Source organism: Hipposideros armiger, unplaced genomic scaffold (assembly GCF_001890085.2).
Source record: "Hipposideros armiger isolate ML-2016 unplaced genomic scaffold, ASM189008v1 scaffold_76, whole genome shotgun sequence".
Lineage (NCBI taxonomy): Eukaryota > Metazoa > Chordata > Mammalia > Chiroptera > Hipposideridae > Hipposideros > Hipposideros armiger.
This window is the reverse complement of record NW_017731426.1, coordinates 1,224,185-1,242,194: the sequence shown is the minus strand read 5'-3', so window position 1 is coordinate 1,242,194 and position 18,010 is coordinate 1,224,185. Positions and strand designations below refer to the sequence as shown.

At 43.3% G+C, this 18,010-nt stretch overlaps 1 protein-coding gene across 2 annotated transcripts in view; it reads right to left on the bottom strand.

Annotated features, from left to right (window-relative positions):
• FAM234B (family with sequence similarity 234 member B) overlaps positions 1-18,010 on the bottom strand; it is a 38,770-nt gene that overhangs the window by 8,894 nt on the left and 11,866 nt on the right. For both annotated transcript variants that reach the window (XM_019643315.1, XM_019643316.1), the window contains exons 2-9: positions 16,446-16,844; positions 13,552-13,650; positions 10,065-10,253; positions 8,877-9,007; positions 5,144-5,291; positions 4,646-4,787; positions 1,398-1,541; positions 1,143-1,224 (exon numbers count right to left, since the gene is read on the bottom strand). In XM_019643315.1, the coding sequence (XP_019498860.1) occupies positions 1,143-1,224; positions 1,398-1,541; positions 4,646-4,787; positions 5,144-5,291; positions 8,877-9,007; positions 10,065-10,253; positions 13,552-13,650; positions 16,446-16,844 (1,334 nt within the window). The remainder of the gene's footprint in view (positions 1-1,142; positions 1,225-1,397; positions 1,542-4,645; positions 4,788-5,143; positions 5,292-8,876; positions 9,008-10,064; positions 10,254-13,551; positions 13,651-16,445; positions 16,845-18,010) is intronic.

The window sequence follows — 18,010 nt, the reverse complement described above, 5'->3', positions numbered from 1 at the left end:
CTGCACATCTAACCCCGGACCAACATAAAGCGTCTCTAACTACTCCCCACATACCCGTGGCCCTACGCAAACCTCTGTTACAGCACTTGGCACAATGCGGTAGAGCTATGTGCGGACAGACACCCAGTGATATGAGCGACACAGACAGCAGCCTTGTCTTCATTGGTGCGGCATTTCCTGACATCATCTGTGCGCCCAGCACAGAGCTTGGCACACATCTGAGGGGATGCGGAAGTGTTTGTTGCACTTGCTCTCAGGGAACACTGTGCAATATATAGATACATATTTTACAGTGGTGATAAGCCAAAAAGCTACGTCGATTATTAAAAAGAAATTTTAAAAACTCTAACTCAAAGGGCCGGCCGAGTGGCTCAGTTGGTTAAGAGCTCTCTCAAGAGTGCAAGCTCTGAGCAACAGGTAACCAGTTCAATTCCCGGCCTGAGCTGAGCTGCCACTGAGCTGCCAATAGGTGGCAGGATGGCTCAGCTAAAACAAAACAAAACAAAACAAAAAAAACTCTAATTCTACTTGTAATGTTAAAGAAATGAAAAACTGTCTATCCAATCACTGCTATCCTCACCATAGGCAATCTCATGTACAATCAGGAAGACCGACTCTGCGTCCTTGGGACCTGCCACCCCACACTGTCTCTGGGACTCTGTCTTCCTGACATGCGTGTTTCCCCATCCACCCCCTCCACGTAGAAATAGGGTTCAGCTTTCAAGGGACTGCTCATCCTTCCCTCCTTTATAGCGCCCTCCACAGCAACGCAGCCACTAAGGTGTCCTGCCTTCTCTGAAATCTCAGGTGTATATTTGTATGTCCTGAAGTATTAAACTGATTTATACCTGCCTTTCCCGCCAAGCAACTTCAGAAGGCTCCTGTTGCCTAAACGTGAGTTAGGAATCCAGGAGAAGGCTCTCCTGTGCAGGAAAGAGGTTAGCTAGAAAAGCTTCCAGAGCTAGAGGTTTTAGCACTCTATTATGAGGTTTCACTTGATCCATTCAACTAGACTTCAAGTTCTTGGAAAGAAGGAACCATATTTTAGGTTCTTCTTGTTTCTCACAGTACCTAGCACAGGGCTGGACACAAAGCACATACTTTCTATATGTTTGGATTGATTTTGAGTCACAAGTCTTTACCTTTTTCATCCCAGCTCCATCCTGTATCTGCAGAAGGAAGTCTAACGTCTGATCGTCAGTGAAATACCCAGACGTAGGCTGGCTGCAAAGGAGAACCAAGTAAGTGATCGACAGTGAAGAAGAAAGAAGGAAAACAAGGAACTCCTTCCCTCCCTGCTCTTGCATCAGCCCCAGATACCAAACCACTGTTCTGGGCAGTCTGTGAACATGGGTGAGTGGATGAAAACGGGGCACGAGTGGGGGAGCTCTGCAAACCTGTGCAAGCCGTGAAGGCTCAGTGTCCAGGAAGGCGTAAGGCTCTGCCCCCGGAGCAGGACAAGGCCTTGTCCGGTTGTGATCAGGAGGTTGCTGCAGTTGGAATTCGGTGCCTTCACCAGCTGGAGTAGCTCAACACCGTCACTGGATTAACGAGACCGCAGCAGTTAGTCTCCAGCTTGGATGAGATTCCTCACCCACCTATTTTGTCTTTTTCTCTCAGTGCACATGTTTGTACATGCTCTTCGATTCAGCTCCCCCTGTAGCTTATCAAGTGGGGCACTCTGCCATTCCAGCTGAATCTCATTTTCTTGACCTTTAAAAACCAAGGATCCCTAGAAAACTATTTAAGTTCAAAAGGAACTCACAAAAGTGCCGCAGAGCCATACCTGCCGTGTTGGGTACTCTGGGAAACCCAACAGAGCCAAGGAGAATAGCAGGGAAGGCAGATGAAGATTTGGACAGAAGGCTTGAAACTGTGATTAAGCTTGGATAGCAACTCATAGTACATACTTCATCACATTATTTTTTTCTCTGTACACACGGGACCATTTTATTTAACATCTGTCAAATTCACTGAAACAATATGATATTGCCTAAGAAAATGCTAGAAAATGATTTTAAACTTCTGGTAGAAAAGAATAAAGGCAATGATCATGCAGGCCTGGGGTTAAATGGTTTTGTAAAAATCCATAACATATGACAAATTACATGCTTTTAGTTAAAAAATAAAAAATACTTCACGGATGCTTATCCTTGCCTCTGTCAAGATGACAACTCAACTAAGAGAAAAACACAGAAAGAGTGGGGCAGATTCTTCAGCAGTTTTACAAACAGTTATTTTAAACCTCCGTCAGGCTCAACTGATCTCACAGATTCATTGCACACAAGATGCCGCTATGAAAAACACCCTTTTTTTAAGATTTTTATTGAGGAATTGGGGGATGGGAACAGCGCTGGGGAATTGGGGGAAGGAGAACAAACAAGGTGCTGTCTTTTTGTTCTTCAGTCTAGTTGTGGAGGACGTTGCTTCACTGGCCCAAGTTGGCACCATCATTGCGCTCTTTCCGGGTGAGGCAGATCAGTCGCTGGCTTCTGGACAGTCGCTCACGGTGGCTTGAGGGCCACTCACGCTGGCTGCTGGCTACACGATAGCCCATGGCAACCCACTGCAGCAGGGGCTTCAGCCTACGCCATCGCCGACAACTCATACCAACCCAGCTCCAGATTGAGCTGTTGTTCAGCATCTTAGCTGTAGAGGGCAGAGTCACTGGCCCTCATATGTGGGATCCGAACCGGGGCCCTCTGGCGTCCCAAGCCAGTTCTTAACCATCGCGCCACTCGGCCGGCCCTGAAATACATCTTTACTGCACTGTCATAAACATGACTGGTGATAGGTTATGGTAGAGGGGGGAAGATATGGAAGCAATGAGTCACAATACTTAAATTAACTGTTACATATTTGAAAATTTGTGTGCAATGAATCTGTGAGATCAGTTGCTCCCAACAGAGGGTTAAATAAATCTATCTCCCTACCTGAAGGATCCCCAGCCTGACCCTGACGCACTCTAACTCAGAATTCTAAACAAATATCCTTTCTTGCAACTTATGTGCAAAGGGATCACACATCATGGTCACTAACAAATACTGGGTCTTCAGAAAAGTCATGACGTATTTTTGTCTATGTTTTTCAAAGGTCATTTATTTATATAAAAAACAAAGATCAATAAATGATTATTGCCTGTTAAGTTCGATAGCCTTTTGCCATCTTTCAGTGAGCTTCATAATTCCTCGTTCATAGAAGTACCTGTCTTTATTTGTGAAAAACTGAACAAGGTGCCGATTTACAGTCTCATCTGAATTGAACATTATACCATGCAAGGAGTTCTGAAGAGAGTGAGACAAGTGGAAGTCTGACGGCGCAAGGTCAGGCAAGTATGGTGGGTGTGGCAACACATCCCATCCAAGCTCCAATAATTTTTGACAGCTGATCAAACTTGTGTGTGGTCTCACGTTGTCGCAATGGAACACAACTCCTTTACAATTAACAAGTTCTGGACATCTCTGGATGATGAATTCGTTCAAACTGTCCAATTGCCAACAGTTGATTATTTGGTTCCTTGGTAGGAGCTCAAAAAACACAACACCTTTAAAATCCCACCACACTGAGAGCATAACCTTCCTCTGATGAATGTCTGCTTTCAATGTCGTTTGAGGCAAATCATCACGTCAGGACCAAGACTATTTGCGCACCACATTATTGTAAACAATCCACTTCTCATCACCAGTTATCAGTCGCTTCAAAAAAGGGTCGTTTTCAAGGGCCGGCCGAGTGGCTCAGTTGGTTAAGAGCTCGCTCAAGGGTTTGAGCTCTGAGCAACAGTGGTTCGAGTCCAGCCCGAGCTGAGCAGCCGCTGAGCTGCCAACAGGTAGCAGGATGGCTCAGCTAAAAAAACAAAAACAAAACAAAAAAAGGGTCGTTTTCCTCAAGTTTAATGAGCATATTGCAGACTTTTTTTGAGTTCATGCGGAACCCAAATATCGAGCTTGCTTATGTATCCCAGCTTCTTCAGGTGGTTGTGAATGCTTGAATGATGGATGTTCAATGTTTCTGCAATCTCTCATGTTGTGTAATGTGGGTTTGACTTGATCAATGCCTTTATTTTGTCGTCATCAACCTCGGTGGGCCTCCCTGACCAAGGAGCGTTGTTGAGAACAAAATCACCAGCATAGCAGTTTGTGAACCATTGTTGGCACTGACGTTCTTGTAGAGCGTTGTCACCATAAACTTTATTCAACTTTTCACAAGCTTGACGCACATTCTTCCCTTTATGGAAGTAAAACAGGAAAATATGGCAAAAATGCACAGTTTGGTCTTCCACCTTCAACTTCTTGTAAAATCTCCAAAACTCAACCAAATCTCTCAATATTTTTTAGAATGAAGCTGGAACTGTCAGCTGTCAAATGACATAACATAGGTACGAATGACTCTAGTACTTCCAAAAATGAACTAGTGCCATCTGTTGCAAACATGCGTCATGACTTTTCCGAAGACCCAATAGATATCAACACGTTATGCTATCAAGAAAAGAAAACTTCTCGTTCACATTAACCAGATCAGAAAGTAGCATATTAAGGCTAGCACTGTTTCCCCACTCAAATTCTGCCCACATATTCACCAGTCAACCAAACTTAGAGACTCCACGACATGTGGAGATCTCAATGACAAGGTCAGATGTCTGCCCTACCTGTAAATGTCAATGAGCTCAGACAGGTTAATGGATCTTCGCTTCTCCCATTCTGGCTCTTCTATCTGCAGGGAAGGCGGTGAGCTGTCTCGATTCTGTGCCTGAACAAAAATGTCCCGCAGGGCGACAGCTTGGATATTTCCTAGCACCACAGGAAGAACCAACACTGAGAAGTTGAATGTAACAGAACTCTCCCAGGGCGAGGATCTGAGTAAGACACAGCCTGATCAGATATAGCCCGCCCAGACTGGTCCCACATGGAGTGAACCTGGACCTGATTTTGCAGATTCTGAACAAAGAGTCTTCTCTTTGGAGAAGGCAGCAAGGGAAAGCAGAGTTAATAACGTGCAATAGGTGGGGGCAGTGAGCAGCCCCTGCAACAGGAGGTGATGGGAGGGCTGGTGTCAGCAGTTCCTGAGCTTTCACCCTGTCTCACAAAAGAGGCCTGATCACATACACCAAAGGGGAACAGTAGCAAAAACTGTCTTTGCTTCTTACCAAAGCCAAACAGGACGTAGACAGCCCCATTTGCGGTGATATAAACCTGAGGACCAATCAGATTCCCGTCTCCCACAATGTTGTACTTCACAGGTCGGCCCACTGGACTCCCTGTCCGACCAGACACCAGCAGAAAGCACAGATCTGGCTGAAGAAGAGAAAGAAGCGGGTCAGGTCAATAGAAGCACTATTGTTTTCTAATCAAATAGTTTCTATACACATATAGAATAGTTGCTTCCTCATTAGCTAAGGGTTCAGAAACACTTCCCAAAGTTGGAAAGCACAAACCCAAACCTGCTTTACTTAATTTCCCTGGAAGTAAGAGGTAAATGTCCCCTTCCTTTGTTAGATACCTGCAAAAGACATCTTCATGGTAGCTCAGGCAATTTCTCTGAGGCACAGTTGTTGCTAATGAACAAAATTCTACTCCAGAGCTAAGTATAGCACAGCTGACCCCTGGGTCTCTACTCTCATACTCAGAAATCCCCAGTAATATTTGGTCCCAACAAGAATCAATGCAGGTGGTCATCTCCCATCATAATATTACATGTCTGGCCTGGACAATATCAACCTCACTCTCAAACAAAGATAGGCAAACTTTTGCTGTGAAAGGCTAGATGATAAATATTTTAGGATTTGCAAGCTAGGTGGTTTCTGTAGCAACTGCTCTACTCTACCGCCATTGTGTGAAAACAGTCATAGGTAATACATAAATGAATGGCTGTGGCTGTGTTCCAATAAAATTTTATTTACTAAAACAAACCGTGGGCCAAATTTGATCTACAAGCCATCGTTTGCAGACCCCTGCTCTAGAGGCTTCATTTGGGGAACAGAGTTGCTGATTGGGAAATATGAGGATTATATCAATATCCTGACTTCAGTAACACTTCTGAAAAAGTTTATCATCATGAATTCTTATGAACAAGATAAAGAGAAGTGGTTTTCAGCGTACCCAGAGTAAGAGTCAGTGCCAATCCAGGGGGAGGTTTTAGTGAAATGTCACAGCACTGTGCTACTGTCTCATTCCTATTAATCATTCTTATCAGACTTGAATGAATAGAATTCACGCTTATCACAAAGCTGAGAGGGACAGCTAATATGCTGTATGACAAACTCAAAATTCAAAGAAGTCTTAGGCTAGAAGATGGGTCAAAATCTGGAAGAAGAAACTGGGCCATTCATTAAGTGATTAATTAAAAGATGTGGGCATTTTAGCTGATTAAAAAGAAAAACTGAATCTTACAAAGGCTATCACCATTTTGGGCTGTATTAATAGAAATACAGAGTCTATATCACAAGAAGTAACAATTTCCTTATGTTGCTATAACTGGTCATATTACAAAGAGATACTGTTTTCAGATATAAGTATCACATTTTAAAAGAGATATGGACAAACTGCAAAAGGAAAGAAATCAAAATAGAGAGGGGTCTGGATTTCATGTAGCATGAGGAACAGTATGAGAAATTGGGACTATTTCGGTTTGAAAGTAGCAGGCTTAGAGCAATGAGGTTAGCAGCTAAAAGGCTTTCATGTAAAAAGAGGATTAGATTCATTCAGGGTAGCTCTATGGGGTTGAAGCTGGACAATGAATGGAAGCTATGAGAAAGCAGGTTTCTCATCAATATGACAGAATTTTCTAGACCCAACCAAAAATGAAATGCACTGGTGCACAAATCAGTGATATTCCCATCAGCCTGAGTACTCAAGGAGAGTATGGGTGCCAATGAGTCTGGAATACAGCATCAGAGATTACTCCATGTGTAAGAGGGTTAACCACATGACTGTCAAGGTCCCTTCCCACTAAGTTCTAGGTCAGATCAGTTCCTCTAATCCCAAAACTGGGACAGCTGTTCCAAGCCCACTTTGCTTTAAGTCCAGGTCTCAGAATGCAGTGGTTCTAGGTCATAGGCCTAATATGTTTCATTCCTTGTGAAAAGAGAGCCTTCCATACCTGTACCTTAAACAGGTTCCTCTGATTCTTTGTTGCTGAGATAGAGGTCAAAATAGGTCAGTATATAGATAAAGATACTGCTTGCTCTAAACCCATCACTTCTCCAAGATTTTTCTAGTATATTCTATCACTTTTTAGGTAGAATGGAGACTATTTTACAACTGTATATACTGTGCAAATGAGTAAATTCTGCGAGACAAGTTGGGCACTTTTGTTTGTTTTTTTGGTGGAGACAAAAAAACAAAAGGCACAGAGTAGACCTGGCAAAAAGCCAATTCCTCTAGTAGAGGCCTCACTACGGAGGGTCCCTAAAGGCCTCAACCATGACCCCGCCTATCACCACCTGCTAATAAGATGTTAGATGGGGCATTAAGATCTAGATTATAAACTTGTTCAATGTCTTGCTATTGCTCTGCTAACCGTAATTCCATTAAAAAGAAACTCCCCATACTTTCCACTTTGGGACTTTCAGAGAATTACTCCGTGATGGATATAATCACTGAAAGTTTCCCTAGCCCCCAGTCTCTTTACTTAGTGACTGGGATAAAAAAAATTATGTGAATAATTCCTGAATTCTTGGTTCAGTCTATTTCAAGACTAATTGGCTAAAGAAAAACTAACAGAAAGTACTCTTAAAACTGACTCGCCTTCAGAAATTTTCCTCATCTATCTCCTTTCCTCTCATCTCACAAACATAAGGCATCATCTGGGGAATTCATGCAGTGCTCCTCAGAACGGGTGATTGGTAGAGCACTGAGTGAGTGTATGGTGCTCTTGGCACAAAGCCATACAAAATTTTGTTTAATTCTGTTCTAAGCAATATTAATTATAGATTTGATAACTCCACTCTATATATGCATTACAAAAATCACAAAAGCAAATACGAGGTCTATTAAAATAAGCTATCAAACGAGGCAAAATGATCTGTATCCACATTTTTCCACAAGTGTTCTTTGCCAGTTGTTCAATTCTTTTGTGCACAAGCATCTCCTGGCAGATGCACAGCAGGAAGTCTGAGAAAGTCTTAGAGAAACTTTGACAAGTTCGGAGAAAAGCTTCAGGAACAAAAATGTAAAACTGAGATAATTGGGGGGCAGAGGGAGGAAAACCTATTATTATTCCACCTGGGCAGAGAGTAACTAGCTCCAGGGCGCTGGAGTGCCAGCGAGGCACAACTGAGGAGCATGATTAAAGGACCATGTAGTAGCATGAAAACCTGCATGGTCACAGTCTAAACTACAAGTCTCCTTTCTATGCTCATGTTTGTTATTTCTTGTCCGGCTTATAATTTTTTCTATATTTGTTTTATGAACTTTCTACCCGTCTTTTTATATTTGAAATAAAAGGTAAATATGTAAAATATAATAAAACTAAAAATACATACATACATAAGCAGTTTAACTACATTAACTCGAACTTTCATAAGACTCCAGCCAATGGATAGAACATTCTTCCCATGTTACATACAAAGAAACCAGGGCTTGGGGAGGTCCCTGGCTTACTACCCAAGGCCACAAAGCTACCAAGTGGCACGACAGGAATTCACATACAGGCCTCTCTGGCTGCAAACCCCCACCATGCCACCGTCAATGAAGCCATAATGAGACTGCTGGGAAAATGGGTTCCCAATGGTAATTTATTCATTTAATCTCGTAAGGCAGATTTATTTAAACCTAAGCCTTTGTAATAAGGTTTCAAGCAGCATTTCTAATAATACTAGGAACTGACTCAAGTTGAGGCATTCCCTGTAAGAAACAAGGACCATTTAATCCAGAGCATACCTGTAATTCCCCAGTGGCCAGAACCACAAGATCTCTAACACCATCATCATCCACATCAGGCAGCGCCACACCTGGAGCAGCCAGAGTACCATTGGATAAGTAGTTTGGGTTTAAAGTCCAAATGGCTTTCCCTAGAGAAGAATCAACAGGCCGATCATTATCATGACTTTCTGCCTGTGGAAGAGGCTGACACGATGCCCCCAGGCCAGAGAGAACCTCAATGGCTGAACAACAGACAGGAACTCCCACTTAACTTTAGTTTTTATCTTACTGGCGAGGAAGGAAGAGGGAGTGTGTGCTGAAATCCTCAAATATCAGGCTAACAAACCCAGGGAGTCGCTTCACACCTGGATTTTTTAGATAACATGGAGGTGCTCAAGTCCTCCAGGAGGGAGGAGCCACTGGTCTGGGACAGAGGAATCAATCGACCTATTAGAGTATCACAGCTATTAAGGAGCCACCCATTAACCCACCAGAAGACCAACTCTCTCTCCTACCACATGATCATATGAGTAGAGAAATGGTAGGAGGTTTTCAAAGTGATTTCAGCTTTCAAGTTAACTCAAATTCAATTTCTTTCCATTCAAAAGTACCCCATGACCAAACTCCAACCTCTGAAACTGGAAGGATGTTGTTCATTCAGCTTCACTAGAGTCCAAGGTGTTAACAAGCATATTGACATTATACTTACAACTCTGTAAGGAGGCTTCATTATATAGGATTCTTCTTCATTTCTTTTGTCATCCATGTCTGAATGCAGTAAGAAGCTAAAAGCCCAAATTGACATGCCTCACTCAACAAACCTTCTTTCCTTCACTGACACATTTTTAAGTAGTTAACGCCCAAGTTTACACGTGGACCCCATATATATCAAATATGAAGGGACAAACCTCAGCTATCTTGTACAAAGAACAGAATAGAGAGACTATTTACAAACCAAAGGTCACAGGGTAGTTTCTGTTTCAATAACTCAGGTTAGCCCCATCCTATCATCAAATAGGTTAACCCACAGATCTAGTTCTCAATCTAATCCCACCCCTTTGGTATCTCCCTTAACCACCACCTTCCAGTGTAGTAGGTCAGATTTTCCACGATGTGAGGGTAGAAAGGTCCCCTCCCCACCAGATTGTTCTAATCCAAGACTATGGCTCACTGGAGCAGAGATCTTATGCGGCAAATGATCTTTACCTGATGTTGCATTGAATGCGCTGAGCATCTTGTGTGTCCCTGTCACAAGGCAGATGGTTTCGGCCACCCTTCCTGGCATCAGATTCAAACATGTAATATCTCGAGCCTCCTCAGGAAGAGGACTAGACCAGAGTGTGCTGCCATTCATCCCCGAAAGGCACACGAGGATAGCAGTCGGCCTGGAGATACCTAAAAGCACATAAGAGAGACAAGAAAGGAAGAGAGGCAGGGGGGGAAAGAGGTTTGGATAAGCAAGGGGCCAGGAAACCAAAAGTAAATGGTGGTAAGGCAGCAAAACTCAGCTGTGTCCTCAGCTCTTTCCCATATTTCCGGCAACAAGGTCTGAAAGCAGAGGACCCTCATGTCTGCTCACACATCTCTCGTGCAAGACACGAGCTGTGGACCTCCTTCAGGCTGCTTTATGCAGCTCCATTCCTGCACCTCTCCCAACACATCTGTCTATGTGTCTGTCACCCCGGGTCCCACTACATACTGATGTCCTTAAAAATAAAGGCTGTTGCATTAATTTTTGTATCCTCAGTGCCTTACAAAGCACCTAGCATGTACAGCAACCAACTGTTTTCTGAATAAGACAGGAGCAAAAAAGAAAAAAAAAATCAAGAATATGTAAAAGTAATTGTTGAAAACAAAAAACAAAGAAAAACAGGAGGGAAAGGCATGCTCAGAAAAGTGAGAGTAATCTAGAATACGTACAGAACAGGGAGCAAAATACCTGAATTCTAACCATCACTAGCAAATGCTCCCTAAGAGCAAAACACAAATATTATTTAATAAACCTGATGATTACACTTAGCAATGATCAGTAGATCTTCCTGGCCCAGGGTTCCTGGAGTCAGCTGATCTGGCCCCAGTCAGGAAAGAATACTTGGGAAAATGTAAGACCTAGGTCCAAGGATATCTGATAAAGGACGGGAGTAGCTCACCTCTCTAATAAATAATCCTTTATGCCACTTTATCCTCAGAATAACACTTTCCTCTCTGGCCAGTTTTACATTCATGTTCAGGATGGGATACTGAACCCATCTCACACACTTTCTACCTCCATAACAACTAATACAGATATGGAAATTAAGTTTTAGAGCTTCACTGTACCTATTCCTCAGTGCTATTAATTAAATATACAACCTCAAAACAAAGGACAAACTGTGGCTCACTGTTTCAGCCTTGGTTGCCAGAAGCAGTGATACACATGACACACTGGTAATAAACGTTAACGTCTAGACCTCCAGGGATGCTATGATTAATACGCTGTGCTGTCCTTCCTCCTTCAGGACCCCACTGACTCCCTATTAATTCTCTGACTCATCTTTTTCCAGGTGGTGATGGGTTCTCTTCCCCACTAGTCCATGACTCCTTGACACAAAAAACCATACTTATCTTGTTTAGCTCAATATAACCTGCTCAGCTCTACGAAAGGTGCACAGCAGGAATCCAATACATAGTTATTGAATGAATGGATGAATAACGGAACAAACAAAAAACACAATCCTTCTTATGCTCAATGGCAGAGATCTTTGAATCCACTTTCTGGGAATATGGGCACAGCAATTTAACATCAAGGTCAAAGACACGAACTCCAGAGCCAAACTGCCAAAATCTGCACCCCAGCTCAATCATTTACCAGCTGGGGGACAGTGGACAAGTTCCTTAACTTCACTGTGTTTCACTGTGTCTCAGTTTCCTCATCTGCAAATAGGAGATAATAACACAGAGGGTGCCAAAAAAAATGTAAGAAAAGAAAACTGTATTAAAATTCTAATACTCAATATATACCAATAACAAAAGATAAATACAAGTCACGTTTGACTTCTGCAATTACAAGAGGTGCTCAGAGTGGTTACCATCGGTGTCCACACACTTCTGATTATGGTGCACTACTGCTTGAGCAATGCTGACCAGTGCCCGCTTGTATACATTTCTTTTTTGGGGACCCCCGGTATTAGTCTACCTCATGAGATTGAGCTGAGGAATAAATTCATCCATAACATATGTTATGAACTTACAATGGTACATAGCGTATAGAAAGAACCATGCTAGCTATGTTATTATTTTTACAATCTGTGGTCCAAACCCATGACCTTGTTATTATGATAGCCAAACCATGCAAAATACTAAATGACTTAAAAAAAAAGTCTCTAAATTTAAAAAGGATGGAGGAAATTTTTACTCCAAAGGCTAAAGAATCATAGGCAGAAAATAAAATGTAATTTAGGTTCAATCATATAGAAGTCAATTTCTTGCCCGGAGCTTCTCTCTGTAACAGATCTATGCATGAGCTACTTCTACATAGTGCACAAGCCCAGAAAGGTACTTCTAATAACATCAGAGAGGGATGCAGCCTAGAATTCTCTAAAATAGACCTGATGTTTATTCCAGGGCCTGAATGATTAAAAAGGGGTGACTAGGGCATCCTCAGCCTCAAGCCTGAGTTCCTGTATCAGTTTACAGACTGTAGTTTGAATCCACTTTAATGGAGGCAGCAGGACAAGCCAGAAGCCGCCGTGTATCTATGCTGAAAATGCAACTATTTTTTGTTTGTTTTCTTGCGGTTGACATATGTGACAGCTGGGGTCGCAGGAAACAGCACACTCAATTAGAGTAAGTTGTGGAAGGTTTAACAGAGAGAGTATTTATAGATGTGGTCAGGGTACAGGGAAACCACAATGGACAGTCCAGTCCCTCAAAACTGTTACCACTCCTGGGCGCAGGGGGACAGGAGAGCAAGTGAGAACTGGAATCCAGGAAAAGCAAGTCCTGTAAGAGGCCCACCTTGGGAGGAGCTGCGACCTGTGAGCAGCCAGTCTAAGCTGACCCTGGAGAGGGAGCCAGTGGAATACATCCCTCTCTTCACTCACTTCCTCTCCTCCAACTTCCTGCCTGGCTCCCCACTGGCCAAACCCAACTGGAAGTCTACAGGCAAGCGAGACCCTTGGCATAATCCATAGAGGTCAGCCTCCCAAAGCAGAGAGCAGGATGGAGAGCAGACAGAGGAGGAGACACAAGGAGTAAAAGGAAAATACCCAGCCAAAATGTATGTGTGAAAGGCAGGAACAAAAGCTTTACTGCCCAGGGCCGGAAGGTAGGACAGTCAATGTTTATTATAATCTAAGAGGCTACGGAACACTGACGGGGGGAAAACTCAAGAAGCCCAAGTACTGTGCTGCGTGCTGCAGATTCGTGGGTAAGTCACTGCCTCTCTGGACCTCAGCTTCTTCATTGGACTGGTGACCACTCAAAGTTCCTTCCAGCTGCAGCGCTCTCTGATTTCTTCAAATGAGCTTGAAATTTCCATGCAAACGTACTGATATGGTTTATTACGCATGACAGATCCACAGTGACTTTCTAGTCACTGCAGCCCTTTTCTACAGTGCTCCTAAGGAGATAACCCTGATGCTTTCTCTTAGCTCACCGCCCCTCCAGTCACTGAGCTTCTCCTGTAGCAGCCTCTAGAAGACACAAATCTTACCGATTGCACTCCCATTCCTCGAAGTTACAAAGGAGAGAAGTACATCACGCAGGCCATCTCCATTCACATCAGCCAGTTCCAATGGAGAGAGGTCCCCACCTGATAAACACATTTAAAAAAGGTCCTTAGCAAGTTACCACAAACCAGTTTAAAAAGGAATGACTACATAGTGCCAGCACCGCTATAAAAATCAGGCAAGACTTTTGGTTCCTAGACAAGAGAGTACATACAATTCTGCCCATTCTTCTCACTTAAGTACAGCTAAAATCCCTGGACAACATATAAAACAAACATAAGACGACTCTGGAAGGTGGTGAGAAGACAGACCTACTAGGGACTGTGAGACCCAAGGAATGACAACGTGATGACTCCCCTGGGTTTTCTTGTGGCCTCATATCCCAGACAGGGTGCTGCAGAAGCCGGCAACCCATAAATGCCAACAGGTACAGACAAAAAAGGCCCAAGAAAAGCTGGCTCCCCTAACCTAGCAAGACAGAAAAGTTTTAAATAATAACTGCTCTAGTCCAACCAAACAATCCAGACAAAACTGTGGCCCCAGCCCTGCAGCAAAGGCCAAGGAGGAGCTAGGCTTCCACGCTTGCCTGGTGGTAACATGGCACCCTCCTCCTCCACCTGGATCATCAGCGAAGGCCAGGTAGGGAGCCAGGACTCTCACCCACTATGAGCACCAAGGCCCTCCATGCAGCCGGGAAGCCTATAGTTCCAGCCCACGCAGCACTAATGAGGCAGCCCTCCTCACCCCCTGCCCGAGTGGGGTCAATGGAGGCCTACTGGACACCTGGCCTTCTATCTCCATCTGGCAGTGACAAGGCAGGTGGTGTCACCAACCCCCTCCCCTGCCAAATAAGTGTGGAGTCAGACGATGCATGCCCAAATTTGGAGAGAACTCACACATACCTATTGGAAGTGTAAACTGGTACAACCACTATGGAAAATAACACAAACTACTAAGATTGAACATGCACACACCACATGACCCAGTAATTCAGTTCTAGGTTTACGCACTAGAGAAATTCTTATACATCAGAAAACAGGTATAAGAATCTTCTTACAAGCATTATTTATTTTTTTAAAAATAGAAGCAAGCTAAATAAGTGTTCATCAACAGAAAAATGGATCAATAAATCATGAGATATTCATACCATGGAAAATTACACGGTGGTGAAAATGAATAAACTCCAGCTTTAGTACCTCAATATGGAGAAACCTCAAAAATATTTTTTAATGTGTTTAACAAAACAGCCAGTCACAGAAGACTTTATGATTACATTTACATAAAATTTTTAAAAAAACAGTAGAGACTATATAGTTTAGAGACACATATGTGATCAAACTGTAAAGAAAAGTAAACAATAAACTCAGGATAGTGGAACCCTTTTGTGGGCAGAGGGGAATATGGTCAGGAAGGACGCGTGGGGCATTTCAGGTCTTTATGATGGCCTATTTATTAAACTGGGTGGTAGATACGCCCACAGTTTGTTACTGGTCTTTACATTGCATATAAATATTATAAGAGCTCACTTAGAAAAATAAAAAAAACAAAGAGAGGAAGAGATATTCTATGTGGCAGAAACATAACTTAAGTTCCATCCACCGAGCTTCGCCTTAAGAGAAAAGAAAGTCAAGGTGAGAACACAGAACTCATCAGAAGCTAATTCCACTATGATCAGAGAAATGTCAGAGATAAAATATTTCCAGATCGAGATGATGCGAGCGTGTGGGACTATTGCAAGGGAGGGAAAACTTCCTCTACCCTCTTAGGGTTTCCAGCTGGGACCGACATAATACAGGTTAGTGCAAGAGAAGCATTCAAATTTTTTAATAAAACTGTACATGCATGTACTGGGAGTCCCCACAGGAAAATAAAGACCCAAAGAAGTGGCTAGGCCTGAGTGCTTATACCTTAGGTTAAACAAAGAGTGGTGACTGTAGAAAGGCGACTGACATATATGAGGAGACTACAGGAAGATCAGAGTTATTTTAACAAGGTCTGTTCATACAGATTCCTCTCGGCCTCGACTGCCTGTCTCTGGCGAGAAGAATGTTTCTTTCCTCCTGGTACAGGAGAACATCTTTCACACGGCAGTCGTCTCCCGGTTTCAGGAAGAGCTGAAGGTCAGAGTGGCCTTCTTGCACCTGCTGTTGTTCAAATGCCTTTAATTAACAATTATCAATATGCCAAAGTGACATGTTTGGGGTGGTGCGTTCTGAACCCTTCAGCCATTTAATGTAGTTATAAGAGGCAGGACTGCTTGGCACTGACGATTCACATTGGATCCCCATTTGGCCCCAGAGCAAGCTATTTTAAAGAAGCCTGCTCCGAAATGAGAAAAAACAGCTAGAATTACTTGGGCGGCACCATCTTCACTATTGAGAGCAAGAAAGATATGTTGCTGCAAGAAAACAACTCTCTTTGACTGGAAAAGAAATTGTTTTAAAATTCTAATTAGGTTAGGCTTCTATACCAGAGTCCTACACAAGAGCCGGCCCCTGGTCTGGCGCGGCCTTGAGCCTTACTCTGCTCTGTAGACAGCCTTTCCTCCAGCTTTGCTCTCCCCTGACACAGTGGGCTGCACAGCAGAAACCCAGCAAACCAGTGTCCTACCCTACCCACGTCTAACTAAGACCAACGCCAACAGAAACACAACAAGTGATCTTCCCAAGTTTTGGGAGCTGTATCAATCCATCTTTTTGTTTCGTTTCAAATCTTAACCTCCTAAAAAGGCACCTGTGTGTGCTAGGGGAGAAATGCTGCATGACACACATTAATTTTTAAAGGCTTGCAGGAAATTTTCAAAGTAATCAGAAGTTTTACAGAATTACATGTAATCACGAAGTTTTACAGAACTGGGGCTGAAAATCTTACAACTCACCTCCCTGGGGACCCAAGTGGCGGCTCCAAGTGCTGTGCAAATCTCTGGGGGGGCAGGGGATCAGGAAAGCACATACGAGCACCAGGACCATTGAGACCACCAAAGTCAGCAGAAAGACAGACGTGCGCACATAAGACACGATGGACGAGGTTGCCTTCTGCTCCAGGCCTCCGAGGGGTTCCGAGGGGTACCCCTCTGTGGTGACCTCCGAGAGGTGTGGTTTTGCAGCCTCTGCGACCTCGGCATCTGAGTCAGGCTCTGGCACTTCTCCAAGAGGACTCTTCCCATTTTTGACCCCTCCATTCTTCTGCTGCAAGTCAAGCACGAGATCATCTTCACTCTCGTCACTGTCGGCCTGTGTGAGGGGATCATACTCCCCTAGGTCTGGGCTCTTCTTCCCTGAAAAGACAGAAAGCCAGAGCATCAAGGAGAACGAAGAAGGGGAAAGCCTCACCAAATACACGGCAACTCGAAACCCCTAGCAGAACACAGAACAAAATAAAACAAATCTAGGTTTACAAGATTGGACCTTGGTGGCTCTCTGTAAAATAGACACCAGTAAAGGGAGGAAAAAATGGAGGAAAAAAGGAAAATCACAGTGTCCTAGAATTACTGTTTTCATGCGTTTAAGAAATGGGAAAAAGAAAAAAAACAAACAACAAAAAAAAGAAATACAAAAAAAAAAAGAAATTGGAAAAGAAACAAAAAGTAGCAAATTTCAAATACCTTCTTAGTTTAAAAAAACAAACCAAACTTTCTTAATTTGTTTAATCTCACTAATGAAAAGACCATGGCTCTTCTATCAACCTTCCATAAGCCTAATGTGCGTATTTCCTTTGATTTTTCTGAGATCTGTGATGTCCCATTCTGTCCTGGGATTTCCCTAAACTTTTAGAACAACTGTTCTCTGTACACTGCTTCCCACAGTCCAATATTTCTGGCTTCCAACTGTTTCTATGAAATAACTTAGAAAGTTGGAACACTAAATGTCATCTGGAGACGTTTTACTGAAAATTCACTTCTGAGAACCTTCCTGGGACCTGATGCCCTTTCAGTAAACAAGTGGTTTTAATCTCTAAAAATGCTATTCTGAGCACGTAGATGGGATAGGTGGGATCCAGCAGGAATGCAGAGGTAGAGGACTTGTCTTGAAGCTGGTTTACACAGCACCTGTTTTTACGTAGGCCTTATGTTTATTTGGGGCAAAGAGGTGGGAATTACAGCGGGGCTTAACGCATCTCCTCCAACCACCCCATGGCCCTCACTGCCAACGACCTGATAATGTGATGCCTTTATTTCAAGCTATAATCAAGCAAAAATCAAGAAAAAGTTTCTGTTTGTTTTGGAAATTGCCTGGTAAGCTATTACTAATGTAAACACTATTGTTAAATCTTCTTGTTAAGAAGAAACACAGGCCTGCCAAGTGGCGCAATGGTTAAGAGCTGGCTTGGGACGCCAGAAGGCCCGGTTCGGATCCCACATATGAGGGCCAGTGACACTGCCCTCCACAGCTAAGATGCTGAACAGCAGCTCAACCTGGAGCTGGGCTGCTGTGAGTTGCCGGC